This window comes from Dicentrarchus labrax, unplaced genomic scaffold (assembly GCF_905237075.1).
Source record: "Dicentrarchus labrax unplaced genomic scaffold, dlabrax2021, whole genome shotgun sequence".
NCBI lineage: Eukaryota > Metazoa > Chordata > Actinopteri > Moronidae > Dicentrarchus > Dicentrarchus labrax.
The window spans coordinates 10,224,551-10,243,728 of record NW_026136705.1 but is presented as its reverse complement, the minus strand read 5'-3'; the positions used below and the strand labels follow the sequence as shown (position 1 = coordinate 10,243,728).

The window sequence follows — 19,178 nt, the reverse complement described above, 5'->3', positions numbered from 1 at the left end:
TCTTCTCACAGATCTCATGAGAATAGCAATTTTGAGTATGGCTGTAATGCAAGCGAATGCTGTCCTCAGATTTAGTCATTTTAATTTGCTGTTGATGATGTTAAAATAAATTGTGTAACAATTCCTCAAAAACTTCCCCAAAGTCACAGAGCCACACAGTTTTTGCCATCTGACTTAATGTGACAGCAGTTGATAAGTTAATATGTAGGCCTATCACAAGAGATTGCATGGAGACTGAGCTTCACAAAGCTATGCAATGGTCTTTTGTTCTTTACAATGAAATTATTATGGAATGATTTTTGACTCCTCTTGATTGCAGGAGTGGGAGTGAAAGGAGATTAATACAGAGGTAGTGAATTACTGTGCATTAAAATTTAACTAATATTTCATCTTCAGGCAAGGGAAAGGCTTGTGCAATCATGCCTTGACTTTACATCTTTGCAGTGAAATTGTACTGATTCTGAATTTATGTATATTTCACACTATTTGTTTTCATTCATATGTTTTACTTTTATGTAAAGGTTTTGCATCATAGTGAAATAACTCTTTGCATTGTATTCAGATTGCATGCTGTATGACACTGTAGTTCTTAGCTATATGAACTGCCAGGTTATAACTGAAGTATGCTTTCCCTCTGATTTGTGTCATTGGTATGTCACAAGGTCATTTTGTTTGACTAATCAACTCACAAGTGAGTACCTATCGCTAATGCATGACCTGGTTAGGTTGTTTCATGTATGTTTCACTGCATACATCACTTGAACAGATCATGCAGAATGTTAGAACTGGATAACATAATCTAAGATCAGAGGATAAATTGTCACAATTACTTATAATAATTACAAATGTGTTTCCGTTTTTTGTATTGGCTCATTTCTGATTGGTTTGTCCTGAGGCGTCTGTTATTCAGGTAGTATAAGATGCTGGCATGGCTCTTCACAAGAGCACAGAGGGAGCAGGAAGGAAGCTCTCCTAGTGTATCGGTACAGGTCATGGGATCCTGGAGAAACCAGCCTGACAGCAGCTCATGGTTCTGCTTTGGTGCTGTCATGATTTTTCACAGTTATTACAGCGTGCAGGCTCAGCAAAGCAGGTTTAGATACTACCGTTTTTTTTTCTTTAACCAGCCACTTTCTTTCTTTTACCACTTATACTGTAAGTTTAACCTATTTGATTACTGTGGATTTGATCACCTCCCATATTGAAACTCTGCGAACAAGATATCAGCAGGTCCACTATTTTCCATTTCTTCTGTATATAAAAGCAACTATCTAATGTGATAATTTTTCACCATGCTATCACTTCATACAAAGCATATTTCTGAACACATGCTTCAACAAAAAACATTACTTTGAGAGGCTTAAAACTTCTCAACATGCATAAATTCATAACAATGGCCATGTCAGTTTACAGAGATTTTACAGGGGCAATTAGATGTGACATTAAGATTGTTTTGTGCCATTGGTTCCAAATAAATCTTTTTCGCATCAAATCTTGTTAAACAACTCCTCGTATATTGTTTAAGATGCTAGTATATGTACTGTAGTTGTCTCCCCTGAAGCTGTCCATCTTTGTATGTGATTGTGTATTACCATTTGAAGGAACTGTGGTCAAATTGTGATAGAACTCTCATACCAGATATAATACTTCTCAGTTGTCTACATATGTGTCATACATTTTACACACGTCTGTTGTTGCTACATTGAGATTAACACATCACCTGTACATTGGCTACAATAGCATAAAAGCAGGCATTTACCTTGGTTTGTGCTCTCGCTGTGTCCCTCCCTCCCCCTCTATCTTTGCAATAATGTGTCTTCTGTCATCCGGTCAACTTGCGTAGCTTGCATTTTTATATATCATCCATTTATATAGTGTAGTGTAGACTCCAGTTAAAGAACTTTAACTGCAAAAGTTTCAAGTAAAATACCTGTAACTCAACACACAGGGCAGTCTGTCATGCACTCCACTTTGTACACTTATCCTAGCAAAATGGAAATATGTCATGTTAAATGAATGAAATGAAAAACTAAATGCTGCACGTACTGCCCAGGAGCTTATCAGTGTTACAGGCCTGACCCATCAGGAACCAGTATTTATTTAAGACTGGTCCTCGATTGCCATCCCTACCTGGGAGTTGGCTGACTGTAATCATTAAAAATGGCTCTGGAATCCTGTTTATGTAATGACAACATGGGGCCTATTGTTTGTTGACAAAGGTTTCCCTTGCAAATAGTATTTAATAAGCAGGGTTTGACAAATCAGGTTTACTTTCCGGTGCCAAGTAGGCACTGTTGATGATTTCACATACAAGTCCATAATAATAATGTTACTGTTAATTTACTTTCTCTGCATATGTGAATGTTTTGTAAGTATACACAGTCATCTGTTTACAAAACATGTCATCAGTCAACCCTTGCTAAACCAATTACAAAACATCCACCAACAGCCTATTTGGTAAAAGTCTATTATATATGTGTTATCCACAGAACACCTAGCAATGGTGGTATCATAATGTAATCACTTTTTTATATTTAGATGTTTAGACTGTCAACACTTATGAAAACATTTTGCTCACTAAGATTATTACCCATTTGTAAACACCCATTAGGAGTTACTACCTCCTGTCCAAACTGTATACGATGTTATAACCAAAATAAATAGAAAAAGACCAAGGGCACTAAAAAATACACTTTCTCAAACACTATGATTTGGAAGGTAGAGCACAGCTATGTATGATTGGGCAGCACCATTTTTTATATTATCTAAGGGAAGCTGTGAGCAAAATGTACACAATTTCCCAGATTGCTCATATGAAGGAAGGAAAAAATTAGTGAAATCGGTAGTCATGTTCAATGATGATAAATGTGTGTAGTTTTAAATTAGATGTTTGTGGTCAGAAAGGATTCAGTTCCCTGAATATTCAGAAAAGATGGACTTGAAATCTGGTAGTACTGACACTAAATGCATAGGATTCAGATTTATTGTTCAGTAGTGTTTGATAGTAAATTGAACCTGTTCATTCCACATACCTGTATGTACTTTTGCCTGATGGGAAGGGCACGCCATGCTCTTTAAATATCACCTTACAAGGTTGGTATGTTGCACTTTGATCTGTGCTAGTAACTGACCAACTGATATCTCGTGACAGGCTGTTGAGGATACAGATCTGCTGAACACTTGACATTCTGCTGCACTGTATAAATATAAGATAAAGCGTGCATTTGGGGAAAAAAGGAAACTGCAGTCCCAATACCAACTCAGCAGAACTGGCCTGGAGTGGAGATGGACGGGGTCCAGAAACGCATGCATTCCTCCTCCAGCCCCTCTCTTTATCTAAAAGTAAAGGCAGCCCTCTTGCTCCTCACCCCTGGGCTTGTCACATGTCTCCCACCAGTGTCACATGGTGGAGGAGGAGGCAGAACTGGGCAGGCCTGTTGTTTCAGTCCTGGTAGACAATGGGTCCCTGGTTTCCTGTTGTGGAGCAGTGCAATGAAGTGCTGCAAGCCTCAGCACATTACATGACACATCCTTCCCTGCCCTGCCTTGAACTGTACATGTGTGGGACACACACAGGTCTTTTTTCTGCTGAGCAAGATGCTGCTTTCCTTTTTAAAGGAAGAGCATACAGGTTAAATCAACAGATGGGACTCCCTTGGGGTCATTAGGAATATTTCAGATCTGCTGGCTGATTCCTGATCTCTGTGAGATTCAGTACCAATTATCTGCTCAGTTTTATGGCTTTTAATGATAATTTACTAAGTTTCACTCAGCTTCCTTACTAGAGAGCACAGGGTCCTCTGAGCTGGATGACTGTCTGCTATGGATCAGCTGAAATGAGCAAGAAGACATCCTGACTAGGGCTTCATGATTCATCAGTTATTTGTATTGGGCAAGACTTGCATAAAAATAATGTTATCGATTTTGGGACCTGTATCAAATGCATGCCTGGTATATTGCACTAGTTGCAGTGAAGCTTTCAAGGGTCCGCATGCTGTAGAAAAATACAAATGTGTTCAAATGATTTTATGCTAAAATTACGTACTTTGTTGCAATTCCCTTGTTTCAGACACTTGGACACGTTGTTTGGTAATGGTATAAATAAAATAGCATATTTTTATCTCTGATTCTGAACCAAGTATTATAGTGACAGCACAAACAAGAAACACGGTGGTACTGGAATGAAATCAACATTATACAGTATTTACCAGTATCGGCCAAGTTGATCCCTAGGCCCCACTTAAATTATGTGAGTGATTTGCAAGTGGGAATGTTCATTACCTCATTTTCCCATTAGTTCTCATTCCCCAATGAAAGGATGGGATTTGCTTGGACTTAAGCTGATGTGGTTTGGTTCTTCTCTACAGTGCACTTGATGGCACTGTAAATGGAGCTGATAATAGCAGAGGATCCTGCCCTATGATCCAAGCACCTGCCGTGCTCTCAGAGTGAAGGTTTATTACACTCAGTCCATCTTTGACATATAGAGCGGAGCTGTGAGTGTTTGCATGCTTGGCTACTGTATATTTTCTGCTGGCAAAGAATGTGAAGGGTGTTGTTTCCACTGCTGTATTCAGCAGTGGTGCTGTGTTACAACACCTGATTTTTATCTCTCATTGACATTTTGGATTTCATTACGTAGACTTTGATAACATGTTGTTGTACAAAAGTGTCAGCTAGGATATTCTTTATCAGTAGTTGTGGCAGACTGTATGTCAACTCATTCCTGCGAGCAGTAGTAGATCATCATGTTAACTTGAGTGATTGGTGTAACTGCAGTAAATCTTCAATAAAACATCCATTGGGTTAGCAATAAATGGCACTCATTTCCTGATACTGTGTTGATAAAATTCCTTGGCACCCAGCTGGCTACCCTCTTTGTTGGTTGACATTAACCTAGCAGCTTTCACATTCTTTTACATATTTGCGTAGCAATTTTGCAGCCTCCGGTGCAAAAGTACTGCCTCGCTGAGACCTTCTTTGGGACATGTTCTACTATAATGTCATATCATTGATGCTGTTCTGAAGGTGATTAGAATGGAGCAAGGAAGCTAATGATTTGTCAAGAGGCTAATGATGATAATATTAAGATTGTTATTTCTCCTTTTAGCTATACCACAATCTTGCTTCATCCTTTCAAAATATTAGACATTTCTTTTCATTTTCGAATCTTACATTCCTTTCTAAACTGCGGAATACACTCACCAGATTCATTTGTTGATCATCATGCTAGCTAGAGTATACACGATACTCTCCTTCTTGCTCTCTTCCCTTAGATTGCTGTCCAGTCTCTCTTGTGCTCTCCTCCTGCTAACCTGTTGGTAAATTGATGGATTCAAAGCTTTTGGGCTAGCGTGTGCTCATCAAAGCTTGTGCTAACAGCTAAGCTAAAAGCAGCAGCGCTGAATGCCAGGGCAGGCTAGACTGAATGATTAAATGATTTTCCACATTGGTTGTAGCTCCACTGGTTTGACCTGCTTTTATCCAAATTCCTGCTCATTGATGTCACAGCAGAATTTACCCACAGCAGTGTTTTTACTATAACGTTTCCATAGCAAACCAGTCTGACAGACCAAACTGATGTGTGGTCTGTCTCCCAGCAGGGCTACTCTGTATACAGAGGTACCATATTAGGCCGTGCCGCTTTTTCCTGTTTTACAAATGCTTTTCATTGTGAATGAAAGGGCTTCCTGCTGATCCCAGAATAGATGGCAGATGGTAGAGTGCGGGAGAGAGCACGTAATACTGTCTAGAAAGCTATTGTGTAATGATAGAAGATAACCTGTCTCTTCTGCCTAATACTTAGATATACCTCAGTCTGGTTTACAGTAATTGGAGATGATTATTTTTTATGTCACAGTTAATTCACACAGTCTTTGATCATATAACCACTACTTGGGATCTTCTGATATTGTAACAAAAGAAGAGTGTGCTCTTGGTTTTAATCCATGTTTACTAAGTTCATTTCAAGGAAGATGGCAGTTTTTATAGTGTTCTGATAAAGCGAATTGCTACTAGTTATAACTGAAAGCAGGTTTATTCAGTGTCTATATTCTTGCTGTGGGCGCTTTCCCTTTGTCTGGTGTTGGGAGTAAGAGCTGCCTTAGTAAACAAGGCTTCCCCACTGGACAATGGCAGCGATAAGAGAGGCAGCAATGACGTTACTGTATGATGTCACCCTCCCCAGTAATAAAAAAAAAAAAAAAAAAAAAAACATGGTGAAAACAAATGAAATGAAACACAAGTGAAAGCTTGCTTGCACTTGTTCTCCAATGTCATTTATTGCAATGTCATTGAGAGGGAACCAGGTTACAAACTAGTGAAAGAATGTGGGTGGGTGGGGCAGGGCTGGGGGGAGGGTGTGTCCTGTCATTGATAAAAGGTGTTCCCATTACGTTGAGCAATTCCTGGAACTGTGGTTTCTGTTTGCTGATTAGGACCCAACTACAGCAAATTGTTGACAGTGGAGCCACATTGAACACTTGCCACTAAACTAAATTGTGGCTGAAGCTGGTAGGCCATTTGGCTGAGATCCATATTGTGTTCACAGAACTACCCTTCATATTAAAAATAAATTAATTAGGGGGTCACAAATTATGAATCTGTTAACCTCTGTGACTGGTAAAGTTCAGACATTTCTCTGTTCAGTTAATGGTCTTTTTTTTATTTTTATTAAAGAGTTATCATTTATTCATCACCATGGATAAACATCCAAGTACAGTTGGCTGCTAAAGAGTTTTGTCAGATTTTGTCACAGTTTAGATCTCAGACTCTGCAGCTGTGAACACAACTTAATGCTACCATGTTGGTGTGATGATGTTTTAAATCCGGTGAGAATTGCCTGTTAAAACCATACTGGACTTGAGAGACTCTTTGCAGTCTTTAATGGGGAAAAACAATCAGAACACATTTTACTATCAGCTAAATATTGTAAGGCAAAGTATTGAAAGTAAAGTAATGAATTATATTTGCATAGATTTATTTTAAGGTATGAAGCCGTCTCAATGTGTAGAAATATTGTGTCCAGTTTTAATCTGGTCAGCTCTATGGCAAATGGAAATGATGTCACAAATATCTTCTGTAGATTTCTCTACACAGCTGCTTTGTCTCAGGTTTGATCAGGAAATCAATGCTCCTCCTCCTGAATAACTTCAGGTAATTATATCACATTTGTACAACTGTGGTGTATTGCCAACAGATTGTGAAAGAAGAGGAAATTGCCACAGCAAAACGTGGCCTATACGAAATGTTTCTGGTAGTTTCATTTCCTTCAGGTTTACTTTACGACAGTGTTGCCATTTGCAATTTGTTAGCAGGAAGACACTGAAGTTCGTTCTGTTTGTGTAATGATGGCATTTAATCGTTTGCCTGTGTTATTATTAAAATTTGGTTTGTATTTGTTTCATTTTCGCAGTTGTAACCATGATACATGGTTTGTCCCTGTACCAGAGACTTGACACTCCTGCCCAGAGCTGTTTTGGCACTGTCCTCAGTAGGTAGTGCTGTGTCAGGGTTTGTGTCAGGCAGGCACGATGCCCTGTTTCCAGCCTTGGCAGTAAGATGGGCTGCAGAGCTCGCTTGTGTTATGTGCTGCAAAGCATTACAGTTTTAGCCTTAGGCTTTTGTTTTTATGCAGGTTAAACCTCTTTATGTCCTGTCTCATTGTTTGTTCTGCAGGGACACCAGTAAGTGAGGGAAACTGAGGCAACACTGGTGAACCTTGGTTTACTTTTGCTGGTTGACTGCGCTAACCTTCCTATTCAAATTAGTGTTTCATGTGATTTGGCTTAACATCATGATCCTTGATTACAGGTGATTGTCAGGACAGATGGTATGGAAAACTTTGACTTAGACAAACAGTATCTTAACAAAATAGTTGCAAGAAGTAGTGAGACTGCAGTGAGACTTTAGTGTTGTGTAATACTGTTGTAGTTTCCTCTTTGGCCTATGCTTTGAGAACTTGGCGTTGGATTAGCCCTCCACCCAGCCCAGCTCTGTAAACGCTGTGACCACTCCACAGCTCCATGTGTCCCAAAGAGCTGCTGTTCAGGATTGGTGACCTCATCAGCTGGCTGTGGTTGTGCGATGCAGCTGAGTCTAAGCCCTCTTATTGCACACTATTGTTATTTGGTCAGTACCAGACATTTTGATTAATTTGACGATTAAAAATCATAACTGTGCACAATATTCTCAAGCATTTATTGTTCTTGAGCCCCATGACTCACTGCAACACTTGAAAGTCACTTCCTGCTGTCTGTCAAGTCAGATTGTTTTTTCTCCCTCCTGTATTATGTCACATGGTCAAATGGCAGCCTGGAGATGTGATTGTGGCAGGAAGAATGTGATCTAAAAGTTTTAATTTATTTTGTTTGCAAATTATATTTAAATGTAACCTTTTGCAGGCTGTTCTATCTATGTTCTATTCTAGCTAACATGCCCCCCCCCCAACACTTTTTTTCCCTTTTTCTTAGCTCCAAAACTTAGGGATCAATCCGGCCAACATAGGCTTCAGCACCCTAACCATGGAGTCGGATAAGTTCATCTGTATCCGGGAGAAGGTGGGCGAGCAGACTCAAGTGGTGATCATTGACATGGCGGACCCCAATACACCCATCCGCAGGCCCATCTCAGCGGACAGCGCCATCATGAATCCAGCCAGCAAGGTCATTGCACTTAAAGGTAAGACAGTGTATTGGCTTTGCAAAGACCATATTTGTCTAAATCAGTGTAGGAATTACGAGAGAGAGAGAATTACTTTAGTGTTGTATTTTATCTAACCCCCTGTAAGGGGCCTGCAGCATTCAGTTCTAACATGTGTGTTTAATATAACGACATTATCCATATAATAAATAAGAGTATTTAAAAATGATTTTCATCTATTTATGTTCATACACATCCAGCTACTTTAGTTTTCCGCTGTGAAGTAGTTTTATTGGCCAACATGTATGTTTTTTCCAAACATTTGTCCTGTAAATATTCAAAATAGCATATTTTTAATTCTTTTTGTCCAGCATCCATGATTGCTTTGACTTTTTTGTTGTTTTTGTTTTTGTCTTTTCTATGTTCTTTTTTTTTCTTTACTGCTTTCTTATGTGTTTGCAGACGGTGAGTGGAAATTTAACTACTTTGTTGTGGAAGTAAAATCCTGTTTTCAAGACAGTTTTTATGAAATTATCCTATTCAGTATTGCTCTCTTCAGTAAACAAATTAAGTATTACACAAAGTAATATAGTATACTCATTACATAACTTTATCCAACATTGTGTTCCATTGGGAATGGCCTAGCTAAGTTAATGTCCTAGCTTTTATATCATCATATTTCTTAAGCCATTTCTGGATAATTCTTTGGACCTTCTTCCTCCATCTGGGCCACAGAAAATATTTCTTCGTAAACAGGATTTAGCTTTCACAGCCTTATAGCTTGCTGGCATTCCATCATTTTTATTACATGTGTAAGTCGTGATTTAGAACCTGTTTTACATGTGGTAAATCTATGGGTAAAAATTATTTCATTTAATTCACATTTCTTCTCAATTTTCATTTGAAATCCATGTCTTCTTCCATCTTTGTGAAGTGATAATTACCCAAACCTGTTGTTTCACTTGTTTCATAGCTGTGTTTAATAAATGTTCATTAATTTAGCAACTTTTGACAAACTCATGGTTCTCTATACCAAGGACTATACCAGACAGCGTAGACTTAATGTGCTGACTTGTGTGGAAAGGCGGATGGCATCTGATAGCTCTATTCTTTTAATTTTACTTGTTCCTGATGAGACAGTGGTCCCAGATGAGGAGTGAACTGGGTCACGAGACTTTGGATAGTAACCTGTGAGGCTTACTTGTCAGGGCGTGAAAAGTAAAGTTAAGGAACACTTGAGTCCAACACCTTTTGTGTATCCATGTGTCTGCGTTCAGTGCTTGGCCCTTTCCCTGTCCAACTATTAAATAACATTTTATGAGCCAAACAGCTTGTATCTTAGGATTTATGGCTGAACTATCTCCCTGTGGTCACAGTTTTATGTTATGAAATGAGTGGATGTCTGAGGCCCACTGGACCTTCAGGTTTCCTTGTAAAATGAGTACATTAGTTTGATCACCTAAAATTATCCTTGGGGCATTGACATGACCAAATTATTACCCCGGCTCATTTTACTTTTATAATTGTGTAAACTACTAACCAGGCTCGAAGGTATTGATTTCAAGTAATCATTGTGATCATTTTTGTTGGGTTGATGCTGGGGTGTTGATGGTAAAAGAACTTTTCAGGTGTCACAGTGTTCTGCCCTCTTGCTTTTAAATTAGTTCAAATAAGTTAGCAACCTGTCTCTGCTAACTGTCCTCCCTAATCCATAAAGTACAATGTGCAGTTAAAAATTGTGTGCTAAATTTTTATAGCCTTCTGTGACATGTGACATACAGACAGGAGCAGGTGTGAGCATTACAATAGTCCTATCTTCCCTCATTATGCTCCCTGGTTAAATGTTACACAGGAAACACAAAACACTCGTAGTTTCCAGTCTTTTAGGAGAAGCAGATTGGTTTAAAGCTACTTAGAATGTATGCAAAAATGATTGCCTTAATGCTGATCCCCACATTTCACTGTAAACGGGATCCTTGTGTGATCAGAAAAACAAAAAATTGGCTAGGAAATTCAATTGAGCATTTTTTTAATAAAATAAATGAGGTTTACAGTACAGTAACATATCAGCAATGCACATTCCTCATCAGTCACAGCACATGAGTTGTGTGACTACAGAGGATATCTTATGACTATGTAGAAAGGAACAGGTACAGAAGTTCAGTTGTGTATGGAGAGCTCCAGATCCATATTGGCTCAAGTTGTAGCACCTGTCTTTTGCTCACTAATTATGCAGCGTAGGGTCAGCACAGATCTTTCCTCCCTCTTTCTACCCCCACTGTCTTTCCTGCTCAGTCTACCATAATGATGCGTCTCAGCCGACCTTGTCATGTGATACAGTATTGAGCCTTAATCTTTTCATACAACCATGTCTGAAGAACGGACACAATGCGCACACACACCTCCAACAGCTGATCATGAGTCAATTAATTATTCCCTTTGCTTGCTCTTTAAAATTTGGCTGCTGCTGCAAGTGGTGCATTCACCACACCTCTTGTTTTACTCTGATCCCATTGCTTAGTGGTTGCAAAATGATCTTGACGGTTGTGCTAACGCATTGGTCTTTGCTTTTTCTCACTTTGTTGATCAGTATTGAATAATGAGCAAACAAGGAAGTCACACTGCATCTTAATAAAGCTTTAGCTCACTAAATTAACCCTAACTAATAAACAAAAAAAATGCAGGTGAGTGAACCTTTTCTGAACATTTAGTTTTTGATCTGTTATCAGGACATCGCAAACCACCTTTAACTTCGATTGTACACTGTCAACCATAATCATTATTGGAAACCTTTCCTGCGACTCTTGTCCAAAAGTCTTTTAATTGCTTAAAGTGTACCCCCTTCCTTAATTGTGCCTCTACGTATGTGTTTAACTGTCGTATGCCACCGTTATATATTTGACTCAGACGCAGATGTGTTTGCCTTTTTTGTGAGTTGTTTGTTTCTTGCTTCTACCCTCTGTCTGCTTTGTTTCTCTTGATGAAGGCTGTTCGTTTGATGGGGCAGGCCACGTAGTCGGACATAACAATACATTACATATACTGAGTGCATTTATTAAACCTCTTTCCAGAGCTGAATTTGGTGTTTATTAGTATATATTCTTAATTTATAATGAGAAGAAAGAGGTATGCATGTAGTCAGTCATTCACACTCTCACAGACCACAAGGAGCACCTGTAACCTATATTGTCTTTTAGTCTTGCTCACTGGATTGTTCGTTAAGTTAATGCACATTGAAAATAACTTTCCTCCTTATTCTGAACTATTATTTTACACACATCTGGCGTTAGGTGACTCTGCAGTTATGTGTTCTTTTTTGCCTGCCAATTCATAATGTACCTTTAAAGAGTTTAGAAACGAAAAATGTACTTGCTTGAAGTGCAGATATTTGACACCTTGTGTATCCTCTCTGGAGGCCAAAATTTAATTGTTTAATTTTTATTCTACGCCAGTTGTCACTCTACACTTAAGATATGACACAATTTCCGACTACAGCATGTATGGCATCCCCTTTCTATCGGTCATGGCGTTGTTGCTTGATGACGTCTGTGCCATGACTACCAATGATTCAAACTTGAATATCCCTTTTCTATTGAAATTTGGTGTTTCTTTTCCAATGAATGTGTGTGTATGTGGGGCCGCACTGTTATCAGAAACTATAACATTCTTCTGGGGCCTGGCTCCCGCCCCCTTTCTCCCCCCCTCTAGCCGCCAAAACCCTTCAGATCTTCAACATTGAGATGAAGAGCAAGATGAAGGCGCATACCATGACGGACGATGTTACTTTCTGGAAGTGGATCTCCCTTAACACAGTTGCACTTGTGACTGACAATGCCGTCTACCACTGGAGCATGGAGGGAGACTCACAGCCTGTGAAAGTCTTTGACCGGCACTCCAGCCTGGCAGGCTGCCAGATCATCAACTACCGCACTGATGCCAAGCAGAAATGGCTCCTGCTCATCGGTATCTCAGCCCAGGTAATTTACTGCTCATGTCTTATACCAAAAATATTAAGTTTAGTGGTATAGACCTGTAGCGTTGAAATCACTTCTTCGTCACAGAGAATATACAACAGATATCTTTTTTGCATGTCCCATATTGGTCAGTATGGATTGTACATATTTATGTGTATTGTTTTGCCTTTTTCAGCAAAATCGGGTTGTGGGCGCCATGCAGCTCTACTCTGTTGACAGAAAGGTTTCTCAACCCATTGAAGGCCATGCTGCTAGCTTTGCCCAGTTCAAGATGGAGGGGAATACAGAGGAATCAACTTTGTTCTGCTTTGCTGTTAGAGGCCAGGCTGGTGGGAAGGTGACTGATGTTAATAACGTAATAAGGGAAACGGACTTTAATGTCATTGCATTCTCGTAGCAAAACCTCCTTTTGTGTTTTCTCTCTTTGGACGCAGTTGCACATCATTGAAGTGGGGACCCCACCAACTGGCAACCAGCCATTTCCAAAGAAAGCAGTGGATGTGTTCTTCCCTCCAGAAGCCCAGAATGACTTCCCTGTGGCTATGCAGGTGTGTACTTGGCTTAAACTCGGGCTGTCACTTTTTCAAAAAGTAAATAAATACGTAAAAACGCGTAGATTGATTTAGAATTTTATACTGTGGCTCCAGTTCTGCCTCTATCCTTGACTGTGTCAATGGGCCGCATATCTTGTCATTTAAACACGGCTACTTTATTGGTCATGGCCTTTTGACGAGCTTCTGGCTAGGGTCTTAAGGATGAGTGTGTCCTGAGTACGCAGTCAGATGTGGTTGTACAGTGGACGTTGCTCCACTTGTTTCTGGTGCCTCACTGGGGGACAAGCTAGTGGGTGAGCCCTCAGAGTTGTTGTCGTTGTAATGGCAGCTTCTTTTAACAAAGTCCTTATGCTGCATGCCTGTATGTCTTTGTTGTTATTTTTACCATCTACAGTGTAGAGCCCAAAATACTTCTTCTTAATACTGCTTCTTAAAAGGCTTCAGTGCTGGTAAACACTGAACATTGCATAGCTCGCTAGTGTCCTCCATTTTTATTTATTAGCTTAATTTACTGCAATAAGTCAAGCTTATAGGTCAAGAAAGCCCTCTCCTGGACCTCAAGGCAAACTACTTCAAATGGTCTGTTGAGCTTATAGACCTATACATTTTGAATTTGAACAGTTCAGTACAGTTTGAATATTTATTTTTCCCATGTTCGAACAAAATTTCAAATAAGAAGGCCAATTAAGGATTTTGAATAAGAAGTGAAAGGCTGTTTATGTGAGATGTTTTTTTTTAACTACCATAATCAGATTAACAAACGCAGTATTTCATCTTTGTTTTTTGACAGATAAGCTCCAAGCAAGATGTGGTTTTCCTTATCACCAAATATGGCTACATTCACTTGTATGACTTGGAAACGGGCACCTGCATCTACATGAACCGCATTAGTGGAGAGACCATCTTTGTTACCGCTCCACATGAGGCCACCTCAGGCATCATTGGGGTCAACAGGAAGGGACAGGTAAGAATGTCAACCAGCACTCATCATCAGTGCTTAAGGAAATGATGTGTGTTTAGCATTGCTGTTCAGTCTTGGTAAAGTCAAAGTAGAAATTTGCAGATGAAACAAAATATTCTTCCTTGCCTTGATCACACAACCACAAGAAAACTACCTCTTTATTATTTACCCCATATGTCACCAACAATCACATGTTCAGCAAATCTGACACAGGTCATTGAATGCAAACAATCAACATCAGTTGTTGCATGGGGTAATAACAACTCCTTGTTCATCTGTCGTCATCAGGCAAGCTCAGACTTTGCCAGGAGGCATTATAAATAATCCAAGGTGTAGTGTTTCACACAGAGAGAGGGTAGAGGGTTGTGTCTTACTGCTTTTGTAAAGCTGAACCAGAAAGGAGAACTGGATCCAGCCAGCTGATGAATAATGTTCCAGCCAGGCCACACACCACATGAATAATTGAGTGAAGAGGGGAAAGCTGATCTGAGGCAGTGACGGATCTTGCCGTATGCCGGGGCAAAAAAGTACGTTGTGTGTATGTGTGTGTGTGTGTGTGTGTGTGTGTACACACATCACATGCGCACAAACACGTACACAGAGGCAGTGATCTGAGAGATAATAGGCCACTGTCTAGGCCCCTCAGTGCCTTCAGTTGAGTGGCTTGGTTACCAACAATATTGGTAACCTGATACTAAGTAATACACTACTACAATGCTTTTACCATACATTTCTTTTAAATCCAATGTTGTCTTTGGTCAACAAGCAAAATAAACATAAAGAAAATCTAACCAGATAATTGGAACCTCATAAGTAATTTTTAATCTAATTAAGTTTAATATTTTCTGGTTGGATTTGACAAGCAGAACAATGAAGAATGCCACTGAAAGGGATGGTGTGTGGCTGTGTACGGCTGCCTAAAAAGCTCAGGATTTAATGGTAGTTTGAAATGTAAGTCAAGTTGTAGTTGACTATTTGGGTTGTGGTATTATAGTACATGGGTTAAAGGATAAGCAAAGTAAAAAATAATCCAACCCAACAAAAATGTTTTCTACTCCCTCACTCAATTGCAATAACCATCCTGTGTCTGGGTCTGACAAAAAGACAGAACTAAATGTATTCTTGTACAGTATTCTTGCCTCCACGCTGTCTAAACTGGTCCCTGTAGTCAGCAAATTTCTTATTGGGAGCTATGGACTTAGCAGTGCGTGCTTGAGTGTTTGAGTCTCAGCATCATGACTCAGACTGGGCATTGTGTACAGTATCTGCCAGACCTGGCCTTACATTGACATGTAATGATGATAGCTGCAGTGTAGAACTTCTGCAAACCCACCAGAGAGGGACAGAGAGGGGAAAGGGGTGAAAGAAATAGTACAGGAGGGGAGAAAAGGGCCCACCACCCTTCAGCACATGATGTGAAGTGGGAGGCACAGCCTGGTTCCCTCAATCCTCTTAGTCCCGGCCCTCTCATCCAATCACAACCTTCACCTTATCTTCCACGTCATCAGCGTGGCAGGAACCTGTGATGTCCACCCTCCAGTTTTACTATTCTGTGTGTTTGTGTCTGGGCCAGTCAATCACTTGATACGACAGCTCATGTGTCATCTTGTGACACTTGGTGTTATCTAGTTGTTCTGGCAAGTTCTTTTTTTCCATCAGACTCTGGTCATTGTATTTAAATGGTATATTACAGCTAAAATTAACTGAGGGGTATTCTCAAGTCTCAAGAATGTGTTTGGTCACTTAAGTATTGGCTGACATGGATTTCTTTAATCTTCCATGTTTCATTCCCATTTTTCTGTTTGTAATCATTACTGACTTTAATATTAGCCTCTTCATCTGATGCTTTTTCCTCCTCCCTCACCACACCTACATACTGAGTAGAACATACAAGCTCTACTAATGGATGTTTTTATTCCTCCTTTTCTGTCTATTTTTTTTATTTTTTATTTTAACTACCTCCAATTAGTCCACCCGTGTTGTAGTGAGTAAGTGACTCTTCTTTAGTGGCAGGATGAATGAGGTCTAGTCACCCGTGTTAAAAGCTGGGGCACTGACCTGCTTGGCTTGTTTGTGGAGGGGCCAACACTGGCCCTCTTTCTCCTTGGCCCCCCTTCTCTTTCCTCCATCCTCCCCTTTTTATTCAGCTCATTCTCCGTTTCTCTCTCTGTTGCCAGACTGCTCACAAAAGCCATGCGTTACACTGACCCACTAATAATACATTTGCATTCAGCAGCCACAACCCAAGGCCAGACACCGTTTAATGGAGTTTAATGCTATTGCCCACAGTTGTATTCAGCTGAGCTTGCTCATTCTGCTCATTTCTGGCACAGGACGTGAATAAGGAATGTGTTGATTTACGACAGTGTCGTCTAGATCTATCTAAGATGAGTTGAAATAAAAAGGACCATCCACTAAATCCAGTCGAGATTGCATTCTTAATCGGCCTGTTCGATTTATCGGTCTAAGCTTTAATTCAGAGCCTCACTAAACATTGTGGGAGTGTGGGTTAGTGTGCAGTGCATCCCACTTCATTTGATTTGATGCTTCATATATGATGGAACCACATGAAAGATATTATTATTATTATTATTTACAAAAAAGGTTGCTGGTTGAACTTTAATAAGAAAATGTGGTATTTAAAAAGATGATCAGATCTAGCAGGTTGATTACACCCTGTGTCTAGTCTCTAGTATACTCAGCTGCAGCATTCTTTATTTTTCTCTGTGACACAGGTGTTGTCAGTCTGCGTGGAAGAGGAAAACATCATCCCCTACATCACTAACGTGCTCCAGAATCCAGATCTGGCTCTCCGCTTAGCCGTCCGCAACAACCTCGCCGGCGCTGAAGAACTCTTTGCACGCAAGTTCAACAACCTGTTTGCTGCTGGCAACTACTCCGAGGCTGCCAAGGTCGCTGCCAATGCACCAAAGGTACTCATCCTGATAGCACTGAGGCAATCAACAGCTTGCTGACATAGTCTGACTTGGACTTGGATTGCATTATATTCTACCGAGTTTGGCCTTTTATCAGGCGTTTAGATGTCCTCTCACCTTCAGTTGACCTTTCCCCTTTCAGGGTATCCTGCGAACCCCAGATACCATCCGTCGCTTCCAGAGCGTTCCGACTCAGCCAGGACAGACCTCCCCCTTGCTGCAGTACTTTGGTATCCTGTTGGACCAGGGCCAGCTCAACAAGTTCGAGTCCCTGGAGCTTTGCAGGCCTGTCCTCCAGCAGGGACGAAAGCAGCTCCTGGAGAAGTGGCTAAAGGAAGACAAGGTATTGCAGATCTACATCTCAGCCTCCACTCACAGGAAGTGGCTCTTCCTGAGCTGCCTGTTTGTTTATATGACTTGCCTATTATGGGTCATGTGAGAACATCTGTTATGTCAGGAATTTGTGAAGTTTCCCTTAGAAACTGTACATTTGGGTGGATCTAAGCTGCCTCAATGATGACAGAAAGAGAATGGGGGTTGGGGATATAAATTCATCTATATTTGAATTTTCACTCATTTGTATTGTAATTTGCATTTTCTTTATCTCAGTATGCCCTCCTTTTTTCATTTGGTGCAAAATACAGTATAAAAACCACCACATAGGCTAAATATAGAAATTAAAAGGAAAATAAAGCAAAGAGATATGAAGAAAGAGAATATTAAAAAATGAAAGATAAAAGAATAATACTGTATGCTTGTTTTTAAATTATCTTGAATTTCTTCCAGTACTGATGTTTCTTGTCCTACATTTCAGTTGGAGTGTTCAGAGGAACTGGGTGACCTGGTAAAGGCAGTGGATCCCACCTTGGCTCTTAGTGTCTACCTGAGGGCCAACGTCCCCAACAAAGTCATCCAGTGCTTTGCGGAGACTGGTCAGTTCCCCAAGATCGTCCTGTACGCCAAGAAGGTAGGTTTGTCTGGCTGAGAAAGTATTTGATGATGAAGGAGAAGGCACACCATATGAAATATATGTCAAAACAAATATCCTTTCCTAATCTCTACTTCAAGGTTTCAGTTACAATAAAGTATATTGCAAGACATTTTAGAATGTTTCATGCTTAAATGGTGATGTGTGTCTATGAAATCTAATGAACAAAGAAGCACTTCTTGTTGGAGACCTAAAATAACTGCTTCAAACCATGGCCCTACAACTTGATCTATTGTACTCTAATGTATCAATTTTCTTTGTCCCAGGTGGGCTACACTCCAGACTGGATCTTTTTGCTCAGGAATGTGATGCGGATCAACCCAGAACAAGGCCTGCAGTTTGCTCAGATGCTGGTCCAGGATGAAGAGCCACTGGCTGACATTACACAGGTCAGAGAAAGGATTTTCAGTGATCCATCAGGAATACATGGATATTTCTAATGTAGTTCCTAATTATAGAGTAGACTTTGACTGTCTGCTGCTATATCTTATTAAAGTGTGGGATAGGTCTCCGTTAAAGAGCTTTAAAGATATTCATGTCTTACTCTGATTGAAACTGACCACAGTGAGTTTAGTAGGAGTTTAAAAATCAACTGTTGCCCTGCAGCACAGGATGGATTGAGTTGTACTGCTGAGTCTTTGAGGGATAGGGTAACTGAACTATACTTCTCCAAATTAAGATGAAGATTGTGCATGACCTTCCTACATCCCAAGTCTGCAGTTAACAAGTCAACCTGAACTTTCCTTGAAAATACACAAAGTATTTGACTAAGTCATTTACATGCCAACATCTGTGAACCTCAGATATCCTGTAGTATAAAGGAAATGCACCTCTTTCTTTACTTCCTGCCACTGCAGACATTCACTGCACTGCAAATGTTAACTGCTGATACAGCTTTCTGTGTTTCCTTAAGTGCTGTACTGGCAGGGAACAAGAGTTTCAAGAATAAAACCAGTGCATCAGAGGGTTTCTTCAATCTTTGGAGGAGGAAATGTCTTGTATTCGGCCAACTTTGAATTTGCATTGCAAGTGGCCTTTAAGCAGCTTTAAATGTGGTCTTCTTGCATCTCGTAAGTTTAATCCTGTCAGAAGTTTAGGAGCCTGTGCCAGGTGTGTTATTAATCT

The 19,178-nt window shown here is 40.1% G+C and overlaps 1 protein-coding gene across 2 annotated transcripts in view; it reads left to right on the top strand.

Annotated features, from left to right (window-relative positions):
- cltca (clathrin, heavy chain a (Hc)) overlaps positions 1-19,178 on the top strand; it is a 33,001-nt gene that overhangs the window by 1,798 nt on the left and 12,025 nt on the right. Inside the window, exons 2-11 of one of the 2 annotated variants that reach the window (XM_051399832.1) lie at positions 8,472-8,679; positions 9,103-9,105; positions 12,349-12,617; positions 12,790-12,951; positions 13,049-13,162; positions 13,959-14,132; positions 16,865-17,062; positions 17,208-17,408; positions 17,880-18,032; positions 18,320-18,442. In XM_051399832.1, the coding sequence (XP_051255792.1) occupies positions 8,472-8,679; positions 9,103-9,105; positions 12,349-12,617; positions 12,790-12,951; positions 13,049-13,162; positions 13,959-14,132; positions 16,865-17,062; positions 17,208-17,408; positions 17,880-18,032; positions 18,320-18,442 (1,605 nt within the window). The remainder of the gene's footprint in view (positions 1-8,471; positions 8,680-9,102; positions 9,106-12,348; positions 12,618-12,789; positions 12,952-13,048; positions 13,163-13,958; positions 14,133-16,864; positions 17,063-17,207; positions 17,409-17,879; positions 18,033-18,319; positions 18,443-19,178) is intronic. The other variant, XM_051399831.1, reaches the window with a different exon arrangement.